General features: G+C 36.2%; 1 protein-coding gene across 6 annotated transcripts in view; it reads left to right on the forward strand.

Moving 5' to 3' along the window:
• The window catches only part of LOC125398368 (complement factor H-related protein 2-like), a 73530-nt gene that overhangs the window by 11011 nt on the left and 37336 nt on the right, over positions 1–25183 (forward strand). For 3 of the 6 annotated variants that reach the window (XM_087906457.1, XM_087906453.1, XM_087906456.1), the window contains exons 2-4: positions 13934–14107; positions 19548–19742; positions 20136–20312. The exons of 1 other annotated variant lie outside the window; for it this stretch is intronic. In XM_087906457.1, coding sequence (XP_087762583.1) covers positions 13934–14107; positions 19548–19742; positions 20136–20312 — 546 coding nt within the window. The remainder of the gene's footprint in view (positions 1–13933; positions 14108–19547; positions 19743–20135; positions 20313–25183) is intronic. 2 more of the 6 variants (XM_087906454.1, XM_087906455.1) reach the window with 2 other exon arrangements.

The raw sequence follows: 25183 nt of genomic DNA on the forward strand, positions 1-25183 counted from the left end.
AGAGTTTTTGGGGTCGCTCATGTATACTATCATATCGTCTGCAAATAACGAGAGTTTAATTTCTTCCTTTCCAGTTCAAATCCCCTTGATCCCCTTATGTTGCTATTGCTAGAACTTCTAGCACTATATTGAAGAGGTAAGGGGAGAGTGTACAGCCTTGTCTTGTTCCTGATTTCAATGAAATGGCTTTGAGTTTCTCTCCGTTCAGTTTGATGTTAGCTGCCGGCTTGCTGTAAATAGCTTTTATTATATTTAGGTATGATCCTTGTATCCCCAATCTCTCCAACACCTTTATCATAAAGGGATGTTGGATTTTGTCAAATGCTTTTTCAGCATCTAATCTGATGATCATATGGTTTTTTTCTTTCAGTTTATTTATATGATGGATTACATTGATGGATTTGTGTATGTTGAACCAGCCCTGCATCTCTGGAATGAAGCCTACTTGATCATAATGGATAATTTTTCTAATGTGTTCTTGGAATCGGTTTGCCAGGATTTTGTTGGGAATTTCTTTGTCGATGTTCATGAGTGAGATTGGCCTGTAATTCTCTTTCTTGGTTGTGTCTTTATGTGGTGTTGGTATCAGGGTAACTGTAGCTTCATAAAAAGAGTTTGGCAATGACTCTTCTGTTTCTATATTGTGAAATACCTTAAGGACTTCAGGTATCAGGTCTTCTTGGAAGTTCTGGTAGAATTCTACATTGAAACCATCTGGCCCTGTGGTTTTTTTGGTCGGAAGGTTTTTGATAACCGCTTCTAATTCTTCATGACTAACAGGTCTATTTAGATTGTTCACCTGGTCTTGATTTAACTTTGGTAAACGGTATTTATCTAAAAACCAATCCATTTCTTGTACATTTTCCAACTTTGTGGCATATAAACTTTCATAGTAAGATCTAATGATTCTCTGAATTTCCTCTGTGTCTGTTGTTATGTCCCCCTTTTCATTTCTGATCTTATTAATGTGAGTGTTCTTTCTCTGCTGTTTGATTAGTTTGGCTAGGGGTTTGTCAACCTTGTTTATTTTCTCAAAAAAAAATCTTATAGGTCAGGTGAAAAGGTGATGTTCAAATGTGCATGATCTTATCAAATGGATGGGTCCCACATTGTGACATGTGTAAATCGCATGTGGATTGGAGAGCTGGTATGCAAAGGTAGTTTGATGCACTTTCATCATATATTTATTATAGTTTTAGAAGACTGATTAAAAAGGTCTAGCATAATTTAATGATGGACAAAGATTATCTCTTAAATCAAGCCAAAGTTGATTTATGTTTAAAATAAAATCATGAAATTGAAAACCCAATGGCTAAGCAAATGGAGTAATGGTCTCCAGAATGTGGTTCTGTGTCCAAAATCATCAGTATCTTTGGACCAGGTTGGTGAACGTAATTAATACTGAGGAGCTCCTCCTAGAGATCTTAAGCAGAAAAACATCTAGAGCGGAGACCTTGAGTCCACTGTAATTTTCCTCAGGGATTCTGGGAAAACTCAGTTTGGAAAATATAGCTGTAAACTCTAAACATTTGTAAATGTATTGTTATAGAATAATCTTTCATTTGATATGTTCTATATATCTCATTTTCTCTAATTGTTGGGATATTAGAATATTTTATTTGATCATCTTTTCCTTATAACTTTGATAATCTTGAAACAACGTTTTCCTCCTTATATTGAAAATAGAGTTTGCTCGCATGTATATCCTTACTCTTTTTTTCTTCCTCTACTTCTCCCAGTTCCTCTCCACCTCTTGTCCCATCTGAACACATAGCCTTACTGTCTGTCATTAGAAAATAAAAGCTTTCTAAGGAAGAATAAAAGAACAAAACAAATAATAAACACATAAGAATGGGACAAAATAGACTGTTTAAGGGAAAAGAGCTGAAGATAAGACACAAGAATTGATACAAAAATAAAGCTTCACTTATTTGCATACTCAGGAATCGTTCAAAGTGGTAATGGAAACTGTATGTAAACGACTTGTAGGGTAAAAAGAGAGAAGGAAAAATATAAACAAAATAAAAATTAAAGCAAATTAAAAATAAGATGGAATTTAAGAAATAAAGAAAAATGAAAGACATGACGGTACATTACGAGACAAGGAAATTACAAATATGCCCTTGAGTTGTTTGATGCAGCCTACCCTTAGGAGTAGCTTGTTTTTCATTTAATACTTCCTTGGAGAACTCTAGATTTTCATCTGCAAGTAGTTATCAATTGGAGATTGCTTCTGGGTTAGGAATGTGTGCTTATGCCACCTTCTTTTTTCAGTTTTAGGACCCCATCTGGTGCTCCTCAGTCTGTTAGTTTCTATGCACATCAATCTTGTTGATTTAAAGGGCCTTGGTTTTGCATCCTCTATCCCTTCTGGTTCTTACTCTCTTTCTGTTGGCTCCTATTCTGCACGGTTCCCTGAGTCATACAAGAGTGGATTTTATACCCCAATACAATAGAGGGGGGAGGCAAAAGACTGCCTTTATATGATACAAAGGACAACTGCAAAAGTTGCTTGCTTCAATACTTGAGACATCAAGCCATTAATTAATAAGAAAATCATTCTGTTGTTTAGGCAGTGAACCCATTTTATACCAAATATCCTGAAGGCAGTAACTCCCTAGGTCAAATCTCTTAATTCAAAAAAAGGAGCAGAAATATGTTTGAATTCTCTGACCTTTGGTAAGGTCTACGTATTGGGCCATCTTAATGTCCAAAACACCAAGTAAATATACTCTAGATCAGTGTGTGTAGCCATACTTGTCAACAGTCTCTCTAACCTTCAGACAAAGAGAAATAAGCTCACATTTTTGGGGCCTCTACAGTTTTTTAAGTTTCCTTTTTATTTAACTGATTTTTTTTCTCATATACTACAGCCAGGCCACAGCTTCCCTCACTCTACTCCTCCCAGTTTCTCACTCTCCCCTGTACTCTAGATGCACTCCCCACCTTTTCCCTTCGGAAAGGAAAAGGCCTCCAAGACAATAACTTAGCATGCCAAAACAATCTACAATAAGACAAGACAGACAGCTTCATAACTAGGCTAAACAAGGCAATATGACAGGAGGGTAAGTATCCCAAGAACAGGCAAATATATTAGAGACACACTCACTCTTACTGTTAAGAGTCCCACAAAAAAAAATGTCAAGCTAAAAACCCTAACATGTAGGCAGAGAACCTGGTGCAGAGCCTTGCAGGCCAAGTATTTACTGCTTCAGTCTCTGTAAGCACATGTGAGCCCTGCTTAGTTGATTCAGAGGGTTATGTCCTCCTGGTTGTTGTGGTTATATAAAATACTGCAGGTCTCCAAGTGGGCTGCACCAGTTCCCTAAGTGGCTGAAGGCAGCAGGCAGTGGGTCCCAAGAGCAGACAGTACTAGGCAGGGATGGTGCAATTCCCCAAGTGGCTGCAGTGGGCCACGAAGGGCCAGTCCCAGGCAGGGAGTCGTGAGGTGGTGGAAAGACCCTGATGGGACAGCCAGTCCTGTAAGGAGAGACAGACAGATGATTACACTAGGAGACTATGCCTCAGGTCTCCAAAGGCCGCCTGTCCCTGGTAGGGAGTCTCTTGGTGGGTGAAAGACAGAGACCTGCCATGCAGAGTGAGGTTGGATATTTATTTAGTGGGTTATGAAGGGGGAAGGGGAGAAGGGAAGAAGAACAGAGAGAGAGGCAGAGGGGGGAAGTGAAGGGGAGAGAGAGAGAAACAGAAAGAGAGGGGAGAGTGTGGACAGGGAGAAGTGGAAAGAAAAGAGAGACAGTATATTCCTCTTGAAGGAAAAGATGGAAAAGAAGGGACTCAGGGTGGAAGCTGAAGATAAACTTACCTAGGTAGACAGGGGAGGGAGTAGGCCTGGTTTGACTCTCCTTTTATTTTTACCTCATTTTAAAATGACTTTTATTGAGCTTTACGTTTTTCTCTGCTCCCCTTCCTGCCTGTCACCTCCCCAGTTCAACCCTCCCCCAAGGTCCCCAAGTTCCCAATTTACTCAGGAGATCTTGTCTTTTTCTACTTCCCATGTAGATTAGATCTATGTAAGTCACTCTTAGTGTCATCATTGTTCTCTATGCTCTCTGTGATTATGGTTTGTAGGCTGGATTTCTTTGTTTTATGTTAAAAAACCACCTATGAGTGAGTACACATAATTGTCTTTCTGTATCTTGGTTAACTCTCTCAAAATAAGGTTTTCTAGCTCCATTCATTTTCCTGCAAATTTCAAGATGTCAGGTTTTTTTTCTGCTGTGTAGTGCTCCATTGTGTAAATGTACCACATTTTCCTCAGCCATTCTTTAGTCAAGGGGCATTTAGGTTGTTTCCAGGTGCTAACTATAACAAACAATGCTGCTATGAACATAGTTGAGCACATGTTCTTGTGGTACGATTGGGCATCCTTTGGATATACACTTAAAAGTGATATTAATGGGTCTCGAGGAAGGTTGTTTCCTTATTATCTGAGAAATTGCCACACCAGAGGGGTTGCACCAGCTTGCATTACCACCAGCAATACAGGAATGTTCCTCTTTCTCCACAACCTCTCCAGCATAAATTGTCATCAGTGTTTTTGATGTTGGCCATTCTTACAGGTGTAAGAAATGAAATCTCTAACACCAGTAAGTTGTTTTGATTTGCATTTCTGTGATGACTAAGGATGTTAAACATTTCCTTTTATGTATTTCATCCATTTTAGATTTCTCTGTTGAGAGTTCTCTGTTTAGATCTGTACTCTATTACTTTTTATTGGAGTATTTGGTTGGTCTTGTTCAAGGCCTCTGGCTTCTGCAATGCTATTGATACTGGGCCTCCTCTTAGACATTTTGTTGTTACCCTGTGTCATTGAGATCCTGCAGATTTAGATCTGCAAAAATGGCACCTTCATGTGCTCTAGCAGTTCATAGATAGAATGGAGGTTGGGGTGGAGTCATCTCAGATTTCTGGTTCTTGTGGTCTTCTTGTTCTGGTTCTGGGTTGGTCAGCCAGCCAACTCTTCTTCCTCATTACCAAGATGATCTCTCCAGCACTGCCCAGATAGCTCACAGAAGTCAGCAAACAGCAAGAGATGGGGCAAGTTCTCCTCTCCCTCCCTCAGGGCATGCTCACTTACTTCTTCCACTGGACCAACTCTGCTTACTGTGCTGCCCAGGTGAGGAGCAGAGCCCACTCTCCCAGATGCAGAAGCCTGGAAGGGACAAAGCCAAGGTTTTCTACTCCCAAGAGCCAAGGACAAGCTCTGATATCTGCCACATGTAATAAGGGGTGAGGCGCTATGGGATTTCCTTTTTTCTTACATACTGATTTAAAAATAAAAGACTTTATGAGTACATGTCAAGACTTAATTTTATGAGTACAGAAATTTCCCAAATTACTTCAATTAGTCATTTAGTATTGAATGTGAACTATGTATTTTTGATGCAAAATTTTACATCATATCTATAAACAAACATTAACTGTCTAGTCCACTACTCAAATTTTATTTCAGATTATTTCCATGTGAAACAATTACTAGTATGCTTGATTTATCTTTTCTTTTGTTGATTTTTGTATGCTTCCTCAGTTTATCAGTCTTATTTCCCTTTTCCTTTTTCTTTAAGAAATATTTCTCAATATTTTCTGGCAAGCATCTTTTTTTTTGGTTTTGAGTACATAATTTGAGTATGCTATCTCTGTTTCCTAACTGTTGTAGGAGTTTGCATGTTTGTTTCCTGATTGCTCAGCCCCAAAATAATCACACAGAATTTATTATTTAAATCACTGCTTGGCCCATTAGTTCTAAATTCTTAATAGAACTCTTACATATTAAATTAACCCATTTCTATGCATCTGTGTATTGCCCCTTGGCAGTGGCTTACCTAGTAAAGTTCCAGCATCTGTCTCCGGTGGGGCTACATGTCTCCTTTCTCCCAGCACTCAGTATAGTTTTCCCTGCCTTCATAAATTCTACCCTATCAACAGGACAAGGCAGTTTCTTTATTAACCAATGGTATTCACATCATACAGAGGGGAACCCCACATCACCTAACTACTTGTTATTGAAGTCACCCTAGGTATTTGTATGTGAGTGTGTGTGTGTGTGTGTGTGTGTGTGTGTGTGTGTGTGTGTGTGTTTGTCATCCTTTACTAATTATGGCATTTTTATACTTCAATGGAATCTGAAAACTGCACTAAACCTTATAATTGATTTATAGTTCCCACTTGCCATGTTTTACTTAAAGATTTCTGCTACATATGAAACATTTCTGCTTCATATGTTCGTACATACTGAACACCATTCTCAAATGCTAGGTTTCCCCTCAGACATGAGCATAATTTAATGAGCAGAAAGATCATTTAGTATATAACCCTCATTTTACCAGTTACTTTTCATCTAAAGTCTTAATTTTTATTTTTATTTCTCCAATAAATTCAGGTAGTTAGTATTTCTGAGGAACTCTTTGTGTGAGATAAATCCTTTTTATCTTCTTTTATCTGATAGTGTCTACCTTGAAGGGGCTAACACCACTGGGCAAAGATTTCAAGGCTGACTCTCATTTTCTTTCATCTCCTATGGCCTCCATGGTGGTAGATGGGAAGTCACTTTCTTTCAATCTTCATCCAATGTGGATAGTGATGACTTCATTCATTTAAAAAAAATTTCTTTAAGCAGTTTCCATGCATGTGTCTGCATGAGCTTCACAACTTGTTCTGTTTGAGTTTACTCAGTTCTTAAACATGCATAATTATGCCTTATACCCAGCTGTTTTCATTTTCCTTCATGGTATAACATTTTCATTGGATCTTGAACATTTTATTTTTCTTGTAAACAACATTGGAAATCAGTTCTGTTTAATGATGTTCCTGTTGAAATCTTACTCAACAGATTATACAACCAGTACTTGATTTCAGTCTTTTCCTATGATCTCATTGGACAATCAGACACCCAAAAGAAAAACAAATGGTATAAAACATTGTACAGCTAGTTGCACCCTGAATTTCTTAACTAGAATTCTCGGTCTTCCCTCTTCCTATATTGTTTACTATATATTAGAATCCCTGTTGTACCTAGCAAAAGTATAACCTATAGATACCAATAAATATTTGTCCACTTTAGGAAATCAGAAAGCCTAATTAGCCTTCTGTAGCTTTATAAGCTTTAATTTCTTGTCCATAAATGTGTGTTTCTGCAAAATTTATGATGAGGATTGGGAATATACAAAGCAATAAATACACCAGTGTCTTAAAAACAAAGAAACCTTGACTGTCTACACTAGCATCTGTATGTTCACAAGTTGTTAAGATATTTACTAGCACTGGAAGGCTTCAGAGCAGACATGCACACTCCAATTCAATAAGTACTTTAGATGAGAAGAAAGAAAAAAAATAGTAACTGTTTATTTGATTGAAATTTCTTCAAGGATTAATTTATGCAGCATGAAATCACTAAAGTCTTGTTTAGAACTGTGCTTTCATTGGTTCTGTTTAAGGCTGTACTTTGATTTGATTTCTCAAACATTCAAATGTTGTCATTCTTAGATTAGACGGGGAAATGTGGGCCTCCTCCATCTATTGAAAATGGAGACATCACCTCCTTCCCATTAGAAGAATAAGCACCATTATCTTCAGTCGAATATCAGTGCCAGAACTTGTACCAACTGCATGGCAAAAAGAAAATAACATGTAGAAATGGAGAGTGGTCTGAGCCACCAAAATGTTTAAGTAAATAACTTGTTTTTATAAATCACAGGAGATTCAGTTTCATAATATGCATATTTTTCAGTTAATAAAGAACATTCACAGATTAAAAGCACCCTTTTGCTTAGTGCTTCACTGCCAAATATCAGCATGTGAGGAAAACAAGATTATTAGATTCCTTTTATATAAAAATAGTTCACAAATATAATTATGCAACTTATTCTTTATTATTCTGTTTTATTAGCATGTATTTATTGATGTCCATAAAATATCATGCCAGCATGATATTTCCATACCTGTTGGATCAGTTTATGTTTTCTTGCTTTGAAGAGACACCATAACCCTAGCAACTCTTATAAAAGAAATCATTTAAGTGGGAAGTGCTTACAGTTTCAGAGCCTAGTTCATTATCATCATGTGAGGGTAGCATGGTGGTACACAGGCAGATTTTGTGGTGTGGAAATAGTTGAGAGTTCTATATCTGACTCTCAAGGCAGCAGGATGCTATAGACACTGGGCCTGCCTTGGTCTTTTGAAACCTTAAAGCCTACACCCAGAGATACATTTCTAACAAGGTTACACTTACTCCAACAAAGTCACAGCCCAGTCCTATTCAAGCAGTAGCTCCCTGATAAATAAGCAACGTATAAGTAAGTGGAGGCTGCTGTAGTTAGGGTTTCTATTGCTGAGATGAAACAACATTAGTCAAACAAGTTGGGGAGGAAAGGGTTTATTTGGCCTTCACTTCCATATTTCTACTTATTATCGAAGGAAGTGAGCACAGGAACCTGGAGGCAGGAGCTGATGTGGAGCCCACGGAATGGTTATGCTCACTAGCTTACTTTTCATGGCTTGCTAAGCCTGCCTTTTTATAAACTCCAGGACTGCCATGGACTGGTCCCTCTCACACTGATCACTAATTGAGAAAAGGCTTTTCAGCTGGATGTCATGGAGGCTTTTCCTCAACTGAAACTCCTTCTTCTCTGTTGATTCCAGCTTGTGTCATGTATCTATTTGACACAGAAAATCATTCAATACAGAGGCCATTCTTATTCATATACCACACCTCTACACACCTTGCAGTTACTAAATCTATGTCCCGCATGGAAGCTACCCTTCCCTTAGATAAACGACCTAACTTCTACTAATCACTGTCAGGCAGTCTAGAGGAATTTTAGTTTTTCTTCCATTGTGTGGGAAAGAATATGAAGGACTTGTATTCCTGTGTTTGGCTCATTTCACTTAAAGTCCTTCAATGCCTTTTTCTAACTAAAATAATAAAAATTATCTATAATGTCTGAACCGTATTTGACATACAAATATACTATGTTATCTTCATAAGTTCATCAGTTGGTGGGTACCCAGACTGTTATCCCATCATAGTTACTATATCATGGCAATGTGCAATAAATGTTTACGTGCAGGTTGAGAAGGCTGGTTTCTTTTCCTCTGGGTACATATCAAAGAGGGATACAGCAATAGTATATGGAAGATCAATTTTTAGATTCTCGTGAAATCTCCATATTATTGTCCATAGTAGCTATACAAACTCATATTCCCATTAATAGATTTCAAGTTTCCTTTCCACTACAACTCATGAACCTTTGTAATTTTTAAGGGTTCCTTTCTGCAATGCCATTAAACATGGGTGATAAGGTATATAAGATTGGAAATCTGTCAGGGAGATGAGAGCTAATGATACTAAGCAACTATTCCCCCCTCACCCACATGTATAATATTCCTTTCAGAAGTGTCTCTTTATTTTACCCAGTTTTGGTGGTCTTTTTTGTTTTTAAAATATTTTCATTTCCATTTGTATTTTTGAGATAGGAAACAACTATGCCCCTGACAACAAAAAACTCAACAATTTTCTCCAGTTCTATAGGCTGTCTCTGCTTCATTGTATTGATTATGTTCTTTGATATACACAAGCATTTCATTGTGATAAACTCCATTCATCAAGATTTGTTTTTTTGTCTTGTGATCCCATCTAAACATTGAGTATCCAAACCCAATGAGGTGTTTTCCTGTTATTTTTTATTGTAATTTCAACATCTCATTCTTACATTTATATCTTTAATCGACTTTGGGTTGATTTTTGCCTAGAAGGAGAGATAGGAATTAAATTTTAATTCTTTCCATATGGATATTGATTATTCTTGTATTATTTATTGAATATGCTATCAGTTTTCCTCTATTAAGATCAATTAACTATAGACACATAGATCAATTTATCAAATGTCTTTTCTCATTCACTTTATTGTTCATCCAAGTGTCACAGTGCTCTGGCTACTGAGGGGTTTCTGGTGTATATTGAAATAAGGTATTATGATATCTCCTGGATTTTTTGTTTAAGTTCTAGTTGTCTAACATTTTATGGAACTTCTATTGAAGTTTTGAATCTCCCATCCATTTGTATAAAGATTTTATTGGTATTTCAATGGAGTTTCATGGAGTATGCTAATTGGCATGGGGAAGATGTACATTTTAATATTAATACTGATATTGATTCTTCTAAAAATTTAACATACAAGATTTTTCTATTTTTGTCTTTCATCATTCTTCCACAAGTTAAATAATAGTTATTGTTAAATTCTTGCACTTCAGTTGGTAATTCATTGCTAAATTGAGTTTTTGATGTTAATGATAATGAGGTTGCTTTGCTAATTCACAGAAAATATTGGTCTATGAAAAGATCTGATTTTCATATAAGGACAATGAATATTGACAGTTTTGTATACTGACAATGAAGGAACTACCTAACCAGTTTTGTTTTCAATTTTCATGTTTTGGTTAAATATTTAACTTTTACCATGTATAAAAATATATAGTGCTCAAGTAAGAATGATTTACTTTTAATTCAATAATTGTATATTTTATCTTATTCATTATTACAATAATTCAAGTTCTGATACTGTGGCAAAAATGTTTAGAGAGAATGAATGCATTTTTATTGCTGATCACATAGCCATTTTTCTTAATTTAAAATAGTTTTTCACACAATATATCTTTATTATAATTTTCTCTCCTTCTATTCCTCCAAATTCACACCCCATATAGCTTCCCCTCAAAATCTACTTTAAAAAGTATGAGAAACTTTTATGGCATTTGATGATTCTACTGTAATCTCTTTTATATTCTTAACTATTCAATCATTTTTAACATTGTAGATGCATCAAGGTTTCTCATATGCTTTCCCTGCTTCTATTGAAATGATCTCTTAACTTACCATTCATCCATTGATGTAATGCAGTACATTATTAATATATATGGGTTGAATTATTCTTACTTTCCAAGGAGGCAATAAAGTTGATTCTGGTGGACCATTTTTAAGAATTCCTACAGAAATATTATTTATTTACTTATGTATTCATTATTTAAAAAAAATCTTTTCTCATTTCACATGCCAATCACAGTTCCCTGTACTTCCTCTCTTCCACACCCTCTAGTTTTCCCCTTACTCCCATTCCACTACTCAAAGAGGGTAAAGCTTCCCATAGGAAGTCACCAAAGTCTAGCACATGCTGTGAGGAAGGACCAAGGGCCTCCCCATCATACAATAAGCAGTGACCCACAGTCTTCCCCATACATCTGTCATTTACATTCAAAGGGCATCGTTTGATCCTATGCTGGTTCCCCCACTGTGAGGTAAGATTGGTGGGCTCCCATTATGTCTCAGGTTGACTGTCTCATGGATATCCCCATCTTGGACTTGGCCCTTTTGTTCATATTTTTGCTCCTTCCTCTCTTCAACTGAACTACGGGAGATCAGCCCAGTGCCCTGATGTGGATCTTTATATCTTTTTTCATCAGTTGCTGGGTGAAGGTTCTATGACAACATTTAATATCATCATCAATCTGACTACAGGGCAATACCAGTTCAGGAACTCTCTCCACCATTGCTTAGGGTCTTAGCTGGGGGTCATCCTTGTGAATTCCTGGTAATTTCTTTAATGCCAGGTTTCTTGCTAGCTCCATATTGCCTCCCTCAATTAAGATATCCCTTTCCTTGCTCTCCTACTTTGTCCTTCCCCCATCTTTATTATTCTGTTTGGTTGTAGGAGTCTGCTTGTTCTTTCCTGGGTGCCCAGACCTGAAATAACCACACAAAAATTATATTAATTAAATCATTGCTTGTTCTATTAGTTTTAACTTCTTATTGGTTAGGTCTTACTTCCTAAACTAGACCATCTCCATTAATCTGTGTATTGCCATGTGGCTGTGGCTTACTGGATAAAGTTGCATCCAGCATACATGGATTCTCCTTGACTCTACCTTCTTTCTCCGTGCATACAGTTTTGTTTTCCCTACCAAGCAAAGTTTTAACTTGCTATAGGTCAAAACAGTCTCTTTATTCATTAATCAATAAAAGCAACACATAGGCAGAAGGACCTCCCACACCGCTGTTCCCTCAAGTTCTCCTCTCCCCTCCTCCTCCCCTTCCACCCTCCCTTTCTTTCTCACCCTGATGCTCCTAATTTACTTCAGATGTTGTTTATTTCCCTTTCCCAAGGGTATCTATATATGTTTCTCTTAGGGTTCTACTTGTTACCTAGCTTCTCTGGGGTCATGAACTATATGACTGTTGTCTGTTGTTTTATATATAATATCCACTTGTGAGTGAGTACATACTGTGCTCATCTTTATGTAACTGGATTAACTCACTCCTGATTTTTTTTTACTAGTTTCATTTATTTGCAAACAAATTTCAAAATGTCGCAGGTTGTTTTTTTTTTTTTCTGCTGAATAGAGCAGAATCTGTTCTTCCAGAACAGAATTTTACAAAGGTTTTGGAATCCAAAGGTTTACTATATCTTGCCAAACTCCTCTCTGTCCCAAGAAGTCCCACCTAATCTCTTCCTGCCATTCATCTCTCTATTAATCCAATCACAGTAACACGTCTTCAGACAGTGTAAAGAAATATTCCACAACAGTTAGTCACACAGATCAATGTTTATCTGATGGCTTTGAACCCAATCATTTATTTTTATGGTGTTTGTGATTTCTTATCAGAGAAGTAGTATTTGCAGTAGTACCCTAGCATTAAACCTCTTCCATGAATTTAATTCCAGGTGTCCTCCTAAATAAATCATTTATCCACTAAAGTATCAAAATACAACCCATAAAGTGTTATTTTATATTAAGTCTTTGTCTTACACTTAAGAAGAGCTTTTCAAAAAAATCATCCCAGCCTTAAATGAATTAAGTGCAGGATACAGAGAATTTAAGTCTCTTACATGTTATTTAGTGTGACAGGACTACTGCATTGAAAACTAAGGCTTTTATGTTTCTCTTGACCACTTAGTCACTTGACTAAAATCTCTTCCTTGGCATTCATTTGTTTTTAAGCTGAGAAATATGTGTGGTTCCCCAAGTGTGCTTCTGCACTTCCTAAGCTTGCTTTTATTTTTGAAAGAGAGAAAGAGAGAAGGGGGAGTGAGAGAGTGAGGAGAGACTCTACATTTAATTTTCCTTTAAAACACTTCTCAAACACAATTACAAGTCAAATGTTAAAAGTTTAAGTCTGTGGGTTGTTTTTTAAATTTATTTATTTATTAAAAATTTCCATCTCCTGTCTTCATGAGAAGTTAGTCTGATATTATTTGTAATCTGTATAATTATGGCAACACTTTCACTTCAGTTTATAATCATAATAACGTACACATGACACAAAATGTATCATTTTCCAGCCTTTTGAGACAAGATCTGGATATGTAACCTTGGTTGACCTGACAGTCACTGTAACCTGCTTGTCTTCCTACCTCAACTCCCAGGTGTGAGCTACCACACCCAGACCATTTTATATTGTTGTGCTCAGTATCATTAAATGCATTCATATCATCAAAAAAATTTCCATCTCCTCCCCCCTCCTATTTTTCTCACACTACCCACACTCCCTCTCCCCCCCCTCTCCAATCCTAAGAGAAGTTAGGGTGTCCTGCCCTGTGGGAAGTCCAAGGCCCACCCCTCTCCATCCCGGTCTAGGAAGGTGTGCCAGTTTATGAAGTTATTGCCAGTTATGGAATCATGAAGCACTATATGTGATGGTTTCAATAGAGAAATATTGCTATCAGAGAGGCACAAATACATCAGGAGGAGAGAGAGGAAGTCATACTGATATTTGAAGCATATGCAGATATGCTCATTTCTATGTCATTTTTACATTTATCAGTGCAAGTAAATTGTATCTACCATTTAATGTTCCTATTATTAAGTTTTGTGAGAATTGAGAATTAAATATTCCTCATAATTTATATATGTTTCCTTTCAGAAATGACTTGCAAAATGCCTTCTATTACAAATGGTGACTACACACCTAAAAGGATTAAACACAGAGCTGGTGATCAAATCAGCTATACATGTAATAATGGCTTTCATCCTGTAACGGGGGAAAACGTTGTAATGTGTACAAATACTGGCTGGGTCCCTGTTCCAAGATGTGGCTGTAAATTTATGCACACCTTTAATCCCCATAATTCTGAAATTATTTTTCTTAACATGGAAAAATGGAGATAAGTAGCAAATGTTTGTCTTTTTTGTCTGTGTCCAACCTTTTAAAAGTAAGTAATATTTTAAATGACACTATATTTTTCCTTTTGAAATATTTTTTTCCGTTTCTCAGACAATATATTATGATGATAACTCCTCTCCCTCCACTCATCCTAATTCTTTTCTAACTCCCCTCACCACCAGATCCACTCCCTTTCTGTCTCTCATTAGAAAAGAAATGGCTTCCAAGAGATAACACCCGAACATATTAAATTACAGTTGAGATGAAGCAAAAACTATCATGTCAAAGTTGGAAATCGCAGCCCCAAAGGAAAAAAAAGAGTTCCAAGAGCATGCACAAGAGTAAAAGACTCATTTGTTGTTGCAGTCAGGACTCCCATAAAAAAATTCAAAGCTTATAGCTATAATATATACACAAAGGACCTGTTGTAGACCTGCCTAGGCCCTGTGCCACTAATTCAGTGTCTGTGAGCTCATATAAGCCTTGCTTATACGACAGAGAAGGCCTTGGTCTCCTCGTGTCCTTCATCCCTTCTGGGTCTTATACTCTTTCCACCTGTGTTAGTCCCTGGGCTCAGTGGGGAAGGTTTGGTGGAGAACTCAAATTTAGACTCTCCATCTAATATTTGGCTGTGAGTCTCTGCATCTGTTCCCATTTGTTGACAGATCAAGGTTCTCTGATGATGACTGAATAAGGTCTACAAGTATAGCAGATTCCACTAGATATGTTCTTTCTTCCCTCCTTCTGTTCATCTTTCCTTCCTTCCTTCCTTTCTTTATTTCACAAAAATTGTGTTACAAACCTATTTAAACTGTTTATTTTATTTGATTTAACTTTGGTAAAAAGGTACCTATTGAGAAAATTACCATTTCTTTGAGATTTTTCAATTTTGTAGAGTTCAGATTTTTTAATGTGTCTATATGATTCTATGGATTTTCTTGATGTCTATTGTTATTATCCCCTTTTCATTTCTGATTTTTGTTAATTTGGATATTCTCTGTGTGACTTTTAGTTAGTTTGGAGAAAGGTTTCCCCATCTGATTGATTTTTTCAGAGAACCAACTCCTTTTTTTATTGATTCTTTGTTATGTCCTCTTTGTTTTCATTTTATTGGATTTAACCCTCAGTTTGATTATTTTATTTTTGCTGTTTAATCCTCTTGAGTGTTCTTATTTCTTTTCATTCTATAGCTTTCAGGTGTGCTGTTAAGTTGCTAGTATGAAATCTCTCAATTTTTTTCTAGGCACTTACTGTTATATACTCTTCCTTTGCATTGCTGTCATTGTATCCCATAAACTTAGGGATGCTGTGTATTCATTTTTATGGAATTCTAGGAAGTTTTTATTTTCTTTATTTCTGTCTTGAACCAGTAACCATTCAATGCAGAGTTGTTCTGTTTCCATGAGTCTATAAGCTTTCTGTTGTTTCTGCTGTGTTTATATTCAGCTTCAATCCATCATAGAGTGCATATAGTTATTTCCGTTTGCTTGTATATATTGGGTCTTGCTTTGGTTCTGAGTATGTGGCCAATTTTGGAGAAAGTTCCATGAGTAGTTGAGAAGAAGTTACCCTCTGGGTGAAATATTATGGAAGTATGTAAGATACATTTGATTTATAATGCCTGCTATGTCCGTTATTCTCTGTTCAGGTTTTGTCTGCATGACCTGTCCTTTGGTGAAAATGGGGTATGGAAGCCCTCTATTTTCTCTGTGTGACAGTCATTATGTGATTTCAGCTGTAGTAGTTCTCCTTTTACAAAAGTGAGCGTGCTTGTGTTTGGGACATAAATATCAAGAATTGAAATGTCATCTTGGGAAATTTTTCCTTTGATGTCTATGTAGTGTACTTCTCCATTCCTTTTGATTTATTTTGGTTTGAAATCTATGTTGGTAGGATATTAAAATGGCTACACCAGCTTGTCTCTTAGGAACAATTGTTTGGAATATATTTCTCCTAGTTATGACCATTGATATTGATGTGTGTTTTTAGCAAGAAGCAAAAGAATGGATCCTGATTTTGAGTCTATTTTCTTCATCTGTGGCTTTTGAGGAGAGGGGATTGAGTCCATGGATATTGAAAGTATCAATTACCAATGACTGTTAATTTTTCTTATTTTGTTGTCATTGTTGTTAATGGTCTCTTTCTCTTTGAGTGTAGGGGTGTGTGTGTGTGTGTGTGTGCGCGCGCGCGCGCTTTCTTCTTTTGGCTTTGCTGGTGTGAGATTATTAATTTCCTCTGTTTTCATGAGTATAGCTAACGTCATGGGTTGGAGTTCTTCTTTTAGCACCTTCTGTAGGTCTGGTTTCCTTGGTAGATAATGTTTCAATTTATTTTTATCATGGAATATCTTAGTTTCTCCATCTGTGGTGATTGAAAATATTGTTGGCAATAGTAATCTGAACTGGTGCCTGTGGTTTCTTAGAGACTGCTGCACATATATGAAAGCCATTCAGATATTTAGAGTTTCTATTGAGAAGGCAGGGTGTTAGGGGTATTTCTAATAGATCTACCTTTATATATTCCTTGGTCTTTTTCCCTTGCAACTTTTTTTTATTCTTTATTTGTTCTGTATATTTAGTGTTTTGATTATAATGAGGCAAGAGGACTTTCTTTTCTGGTCCAGTCTATTTGGTGTTCTGTGTGCTTCTTGTACATTTATAGGCACCTTGTCTTTTGGTAAGAAACTTTTTCTTCTTTGATTTCGATGAAAATATTTTCTGGGCCTTTGAGGTGAGATTTTTCTCCTTCTTCTGTTATTTTTAGATTTCGTCTTTTTACAATGTCTCAGATTTCTTGCATGTTTTGTGTTAGAAGTTTTTTTAGATGTAACATTTTCTTTGACTGATGTTTCCATTTCTTCTTTCCTATCTTCAACACCTGAAAGTCTCCTTTACTTCTCTTATATTCTGGTAGTGAAGCTTTCCTCCACAGTTCCTTTTCAAATTCCTAAATTTTTCATTTCCAGGATTCCCTTCATTTGTGTTTTCTTTTTTTAATTCTATTTCCATTTTCAGTTCCTGAGCAGTTTTGTTTTTTTCCTTCCACTGTTTGTGTTTTCTTGGATCCCTTAAGGTATGTAGTCATTTCCTCCAATTGTTTGTGTTTCCCTGGATTTATTTGAGGGATTTTTGATTTCTTCCTTAAGGACCTCTATTATCTTTATACAGGTGATTTTAAGCTCAGTTTCTTGTGTTTCAGCTATGTTGGAATATTCAAGGCCTCACATGATAAGAAAACCCCACTCTAGTGGAGACTTATTGCCCTGCCTATTGATTGTATTTCTATGCTTGCATCTATGCATCTGGTTTTAGGATGATTATAAGTTAGGTTCTGATTTCTGTATTTGTCTTTGCTGCATGGGTGGTTTGTTTCTTGGTTTCTGTTTACTCAAAGGAGTTTTGGAGTTTTGTGATTGCTGTGTTCTGCTGATTACCCTGGCCTGCTCAGCTGGTATGTTCACAGGGAACTTGGCTTAGCAGGGGGATGTCTTCTGGGATTGGGGGCTGGGACAAAGCAAAGTGCGTGGAAAGGAGGAGAGAAGAGGAAGATCTGTGGGATCTACAGGAGATGGAGCAGAGGGATAATATAGAAATCTGCCACAGGTGTTCTGCTACAGAGTTGTACTTGAGACTGGGCGATTGGATCTGTGGGGAAAGAGAGAAAAGATGAAGTCTTTAGGCAGCCTTCCTGGTTGTCTGGCAAGCAAGGCCTGTGGTATAGCAGAGGGGACCAACTGGAATGGGGGCTGAGAATAAGCAATAAGTAGGGAGAAGGAGGTTAGAAGTGGATAGTCTGTGAGAGCCACAGGAGATGTGGGCAGAGGGGAAGAAAGGCTGCAGCTGATGCTCTGTCTCAATGCAGAGGACACTGAAGAGTTGGTTTGTAGATAAGGAGGAATGGTGAAGGTCTTCAGTTAGCTTACTGGTCTCCCTGGGATGAGTTTTGGGAAGGAAAATTAGGGAGAGAAGAGCATAGTGATCTAGTGGGGATTGATGGGGTCAGAGAAGAAAGGGAGATAGTAGCATTTCTCCTTCTAGAGAGCTGGGGAAAAGACTAGAGGATTGAATCTCAGGAACAGGATAGGCTTGGGTCTGCCTTCAAGTCTACTTTTTGCCCTGGCAGGAACACATGGGTCAGAAGGGTGTGCCTCTTGGGGAGGAGACAGGGACAAAGCAATGAGTAAGAGGAGGGAAATTAGAAGAGGAACTCTGTGGGATCTACATGGAATGGAAGCAGGGGCGGAAAGGTTGCTACAGGTGTCCTCCTTCTAGCTGGGAATGAGAGTAGTAGGTTTGTAATTAGGGAACAGAGAGAAAAGAAGATCTGTAGGCAGTGGCCCTGGTTTTTCTTTTAAGTAACATTTAAGTTTTAAGTAATATTAATATTTAAGATTTTAGGTAATATTAAAAACAAATTTTAGAAAAATTAAGTTCATAATTCACTGCTAATCAAATTTATGTATATATGCATATGTACATTTTTCAAATTAAGAATCATGTTCAAAGACTTTTTAAATTGTTGGGAAAGAATGACATATAAGATTTAATTTTAGGTATTTATTTGCACTGTAGCAATATCAATCAAAAATATTTGCTTCATAACAAGATTTTTTGGCTTCCCATTATATGGGTCATATTTGAAGACGATTGGCTACTAGTTCTGTATTACTGTGGTACTCTCAGAGACTGTCATGGCTTTCAGTCATCAGGAGCTTTGGTTGGACTATATGTCCTATGTCCAACAAGTCACACTCACAAGGCTTTGGCAAGAGGCCTCAGTTTCTTACAGATAATTCTTTGCATAGATTGCTTGATGAAACCTAACTTTTTCGAGATTTACTGTTTAAAGAGACAGTGGGGGTCCAGAACCCATCTATGATTTACTCACAGTTGTGTTGGACATGGTAGTTCTTTACATTCTGAGTCCAACTCACATGAGAAGAGGGAAATTATGCAACCTACGCTGGAGATGGTTGCTTTGAAGGATTTCAATGGCTTCAAAACACACAGGCAGCACAGTGTCACTTAAGTCAAGACAGTTTATTTCGGTCGTGCGTCTTCCATTCTGTTCAGGTTTGGCCTATCTGTATCCATATTCACATTAGATTTCAGATCTCATAAAAATTATAAATAGGCAGTTATTACACTGGATATTAACAAATATTCCTGACCCACTTCTCTGGTGACATGTCAGGCATAACCTGAAATCCTGAGGAAAGACCTCCTCACATTCCTCAGCAGTCTGGGTCCTATTCCTCTCCTTCTCCGAACACTCTCTAGACTTGCAGTTATTGTAATTAATAGAAACTAATTCACTGTTCAAGTGGTTTATCTCTGATATGAGTGTTTTTCTGTCTTTTTGTTTTTATTGCAAGTTCCACCTTGTGGTTTTCCACAAATCAAAAATGGATATCTATCTGGTACATATGCACACCGGTCCTACTTCCCAGTACCGACAGGAACATCAGTTTTTTACTACTGCAACAGCGGATTTAGGAGTCCTTCAGGGAGTACCGGGGACTACATTCGCTGCACTGTACAAGGGTGGGAGCCTGCACCTTCATGCCGCAGTAAGTCAATTATTAAAATTGTCTGTATTAAAAATCATGTTTAACTCTATCAGAGACTAGAAAGACAACACCTACATAATTACAGTTAAGTCTCTCACAACAAAAACAAGAAACAGAGGAGTCTGTGAGCATAAAGACTAGTTCCTGTTCTTCATTAGCAGATCTTCACGGATTGGACATAAAAAATAGAGAGTATGAGAAAACCTTTTTTGCTTTCAGATTTCATTCATAAAAACTAAGATAAATGTTACTTTTTGATACATTTGGTTTTGGTTTTATTTTTGAATGCCACACATGTTTATTTACTGATTGTAAAGATAAACTTTAATTTTAAAAAATAAATGAGTGTTGTTTGTTTTAATTTAACATTTATGCTAAATTTATGGTCCTTAGAGATATGTTACACCAATCCAGTAGAGAATGGGAAATTTATACAACGGGAAAGATCCTACAGACAGGACGAGTCTGTAAAAGTCCAGTGTTACCATGGCTACAGTCTTCCTAATGGCCAAGACACGGTTACATGTACAGAGAATGGCTGGTCTCCTCAACCCAGATGCATTCGTGTCAGTAAGTAATTGGCTCTGAGATCACATATTGCTCTTGACTCCCTATGCCATCTATATTAACTGTGTCAAAATGTTTCTTTTCAAGTGTGTGTAAGTGAATACTAAGGATTCCTGATAAGTATATATCAAAGCAAACACAACTACATACATTAAAACCAAATACTCCGTAAACTTTTGTTGAATTTATAGTACTCTTAACTTTGAAATTACTTTGTTATTTAGTTAAAACAATTACAAAATATAGCTTAAAATTAAACAAATATGATAATAGCCACACACATAGTTCATATATTCAAGTAGTAACATGCCATTTTTAAGTAATGATAATTGTCTCTGAATCCTTTGTGATGTTGAAAAATTCTGAGGTATTATATATTGTCTAGTTTTCATGTTTTCTCCTATCTCTGGGCTAATATATTTGTACTGATAGTTACTTCATGTGCTATGTTCTTGTAAGTGACTGTGTGGTGTCATACATTATTTTTAAAATGAATGTCTGTAAAATAATAATCATAATAATGTGGATTTGAATTCCTTTCATTATCATTTTGGTTTTAAAAATATAATTCTAAATCAATTTGCAGTCAACAATTTTCAAATGCATTTTTAAGTCAATGCACTTGTAATTACTTTGCTGCAATATTAAGAATTCTAAAAATCAGTCTGAGTTGCATTATTCTTTAATTTAATATAGATTCTCAACTTCTTTTAAATAACCTTGGTTAGATTTGAATGGCATTATCTTGAATTTTCATAACAATTCTGAAATAATTAATTATATGAACATATTGAGACTTCTTATTTATAAATGCAATGTATACTTAAAAGTTTAATCTTATTTTGAATGTTTGACAACTGCCTCCTATTGTACGATTTAGCTGAAGAATAAATTCATTAGCATTATATTTTGATACTGTCCATTATGTATTTAATCTTTAAGAAATTTTATCATCTGTAATTTAAAATTTTATATGATTAATATTAAAATTTGTACTGAGTTCTTATTTAATAGCCTTTCCTCCATGCTGGTTTTGGTCATAGTTTAATTTTACAAATTTTTCTAGGGTCTTTGTTAATTGTGCTGATCTATTATTAACTTTCTGGTTTTTCACATTTCTGCATCTTTTCATTTTGAAAATATCCCATTTGGCTAAATTGCTTTAGCTTTTTTTTTCTCCAAAAAAAAAACTCAAAAAAAAGATCTTAAAACAACTGGCAGTTTTATGTCCACTTTCACAGGACTCATCAGTGAAAAATCATTCTATTCAGGAATAGTTCAAATATGTTTAGAGTTCAGGTAAGTGAAATTGACAAATGATTGTGCTTATATGAATACCACCCCATCAAGCTAGAATTAGTTTTAATCTAGTCAGGAATTTCTCATGTTTCCTTTGTCTTCAACTCCACCAACATAGGCAATAACTTTTCTTTTTGTTACTGTTGTATTGTGTTTCTATCACTTCATATCAAAATATTTTTTATCATGTTTTCAAACAATTTCATAAATTTTCAGTAGAATATCTGTGTTATTTTTCTATGTTATGGCTTGTATAGTAACTGATTTTATTGTTGGGAGACAACTCTACATAGATGCATAATAATTTAGCTGTTTGTACCATTTTAAAATCTTGACAACTTTTGAGCCACTTATGAAATTTAAAGATAAGTCATTGAATATAAATTTATAATGTATTTCTTAAATAAGTACTTTGACACGTGCATGATTCCCTCTGTAAGAATATGGCATGTGGATTTTCAGCATGTTTGGAACATTTTGCATCCATAACAACAATAAACAAGCTTAATTTGACTTGTTTCTCTCTAAATATCAGGAGAGTGAGATTTTATAATCTAAACATATCAGATTAGAAGTGTATATATATACTTTATCTTCCTAGTGAACTAAAAATAACAATTACATAAGAATATTTCATTTTAATTGCAAGTTTTGTTTTATAATTTATTTTATAACCCTTTACATGTCTAGAATATGATCCTTTATTAAATTTGTTAAGATTTTCTTGTATGACATGACTCATCTTATAAGTTTCTAGTAGTAAATTTTAGTAACTTTATTTTAACACAATGAGACCCAAATTTGTTAATTACTTTTGCTTACATAGGACCTTTTTTAAAATTTTAATTTTTTGAGAATTTCCTTTTTATAGGTCTTTTAAATTTCATAAAATGTTTTAGCATATTCACTTATCCCCAACTCTTCTCTGATATGTGTTCCTTCTACTACTCACCTAACTTGTGTCCTCTTTTCTTCTCAATATTTAATTATTATTTTATGTGTATTAGTGCTGTATCTGCATGCATGTCTGCAGGCCAGAAGAGGGCATCAGATCCCATTGCATGTGGTTGCTGAGAATTGAATTTAAGACCTCTGGAAGAGCAACCAGTGTTCTTAGCTGCTGAACCACCTCTCCAGCCCCTTTTGTTTTCTAAAACAATCCATGATATACAATTTATGATGTTTCTTTTTCTTCTTCCTCCTCCTCCTACTTCTACTCTTCCTCCTCTACTTCCTTCTTCTTCTAACACACTAAGAACACTTTCTGCTGTTTCTATTTTCTTGCACGTGTGGTGTTACACTGGAGCGTGGCTGATTCATCTTGGGTATGCTCATAAAGAGAACTTATTCTTCCTTTGCCAGCAGCTGTTAGGGGTGGGATCCTATGCCCATCACTTCCACCTTCCATGCAAGAACTCGTGATTGCTCTCACAACCATGCAGAATTCATATGTTCATCTTCCTTGCTGTGTCTGAAAAATGCTGCTTCCTGGTAGCCATGTAAATTTTCTGAGTCTTCTGCTCTTCCTGTCATTTCTTCTTCAGCATTCTTTGAGACTTGACAGTAGAGAATGTGATAAAGATATCCCATTTAAGACTGAATATTACAGTTCCATTCTCTGCATATTGGTCACTTGTAGATATTTGTGTTAAATGAAATCAACCTCCAATAGAAGCTTCTCTGGTGAGAGTTAGGAATGTGTTAATTTATTGAAAAATTCATCTCTCATATGCAAGTACTGTATTTATATCATTTTATTGTCTCTCTTCTCCTACATACACCTCTCCTTTCCTCCCTTCTACAATCATGACCTCATCTTTTTTTGACTATAATTGTTCACGCACACATACATACATGCACACACTCACACCCTACCGAGTCCTTTTAGGGATACTTGAATGTACATATATTTAGGCCTGGTCACTTGAGATGGGATAACTTATTAGGTGGAATCATTCCAAGAGAAAACTTATTTTCCTCTGCCAGAAAACATTAATTATCTATAACTCTTCATCTAGTGATTGAAATCCACATGCATTGGCATGTCCACTTCTCTTGTGCTGAACAACCTTATTTCTGAGATTTTGTGAGTGCAGTTTCCCTGTCATATATAAAAAGACACTATTTCATAGCAGACATCCTGGTTCTCTGGCACTCACAATCTTTCTGTTTATTCTTCTATAATATATTTAGGTCTTAGGTGTATTGATTGTCTTGAAGATGAATTAACTGGGATTTTCAACTCACAGTCAGTTGTTCTCTGCATTTTGACCTATTGTGTTTTTCTTAATTAATCTCAATTTGCTATAAAAAAGTAAAACTTCTTTGATAATGGGTGGGAGTGAGAGGACTAGGGAGACAAACCAGTGTGGTAACAGGTTCCTAGTAGCCCTGCCAAAGTCCAGACCTTAGTTTCAGTTTACTGGAACTGGCTGGAGCTGAGCAAACAGCTCTCAAAAAAAAACACAATTCAGGGACAACTAATCAACAAGCATCCCAGAGCCATCTGCTTGCTAAAGATAGCTTTCCCTGCCCTGCTGTTAGAGTGTCCCTAACCATTAGAGACACCTATCAATACTATACCAACCTATAAAAATACACCAATCAATCCCCAGACTAATTCCTCCTCCTTGTAATTTTCCTAACTCCATTTAAAGGAGCCTGAAAGTTTCTCTCAGGGTTGCCATTTGTCACTTTGTCAGGTGGTCAGATGCCTACATGGTGATAATTTTTAATAACTGCTCTTGATGATTGCACATGTGACTGGTAGTTGGTCTTTTATGGGACTTCTCATGAACCCTGTCAGGGCAGCATATATCTGTGTGTACAAGTATAATTATTTACAATGCCATTAGAAACAGTACTGGTTTGTGAAGGGGTAATAATAGGTTCTCCTCTAGGGTAGTTGTCTAGGTTTATTGCACTAGGTATGAATACTTGCTTATTTATTGGGACTTAGACCAAATTATACAGTCATTGGTTACCACTGATATATAAATTCACTATTTCACAATTAAGAATGTCTTACTCGATCCATCCATGCCTGCAGATTTCAAGATGTCATTTTTTTTCTGCTCTGTAGTACTCTGTTGTATAAATTTACATTTTCTTTGTTCATTCTTCAGGTGAGGGGCATTTAGGTTGTTTCCAGGTTCTGAATATTGAAAATAATGCTGCTATACCCAGAACCAGAAAGACAAATATAATATGTACTCACTCATAAGTGGCTTTTATATACAAATAAAAGAAAAACCAGCCTACAGTTCACAACCACAGAGGACCTAGACAACAAAGAGGATTCTAAGAGAGACATATGTGTATCTAATCTTAATGGGAAGTATAAAAAACCAAGATCTCCTGAATATATTGGGAACATGGGGGATCATGGGAGAGGGGAGGAAGGGATGGAACTGAAGAAAAATATTTAGCTCAATAAAAATAATGTTTAAAAAGCAATGATATCTTTTTCTGCCAGTTATTGTTGTGGTTTTACAGGCTTTACAGCTGGAGAGGGCTTTACTTGCTTTTCTCCCTTTGCAGGATGGATTTGCTGGATCCTTTGTAGATGTATGTTA

The sequence above is a fragment of the Myodes glareolus genome, chromosome 5 (assembly GCF_982192425.1).
Source record: "Myodes glareolus chromosome 5, mMyoGla1.1, whole genome shotgun sequence".
Classification (NCBI taxonomy): Eukaryota; Metazoa; Chordata; class Mammalia; order Rodentia; family Cricetidae; genus Myodes; species Myodes glareolus.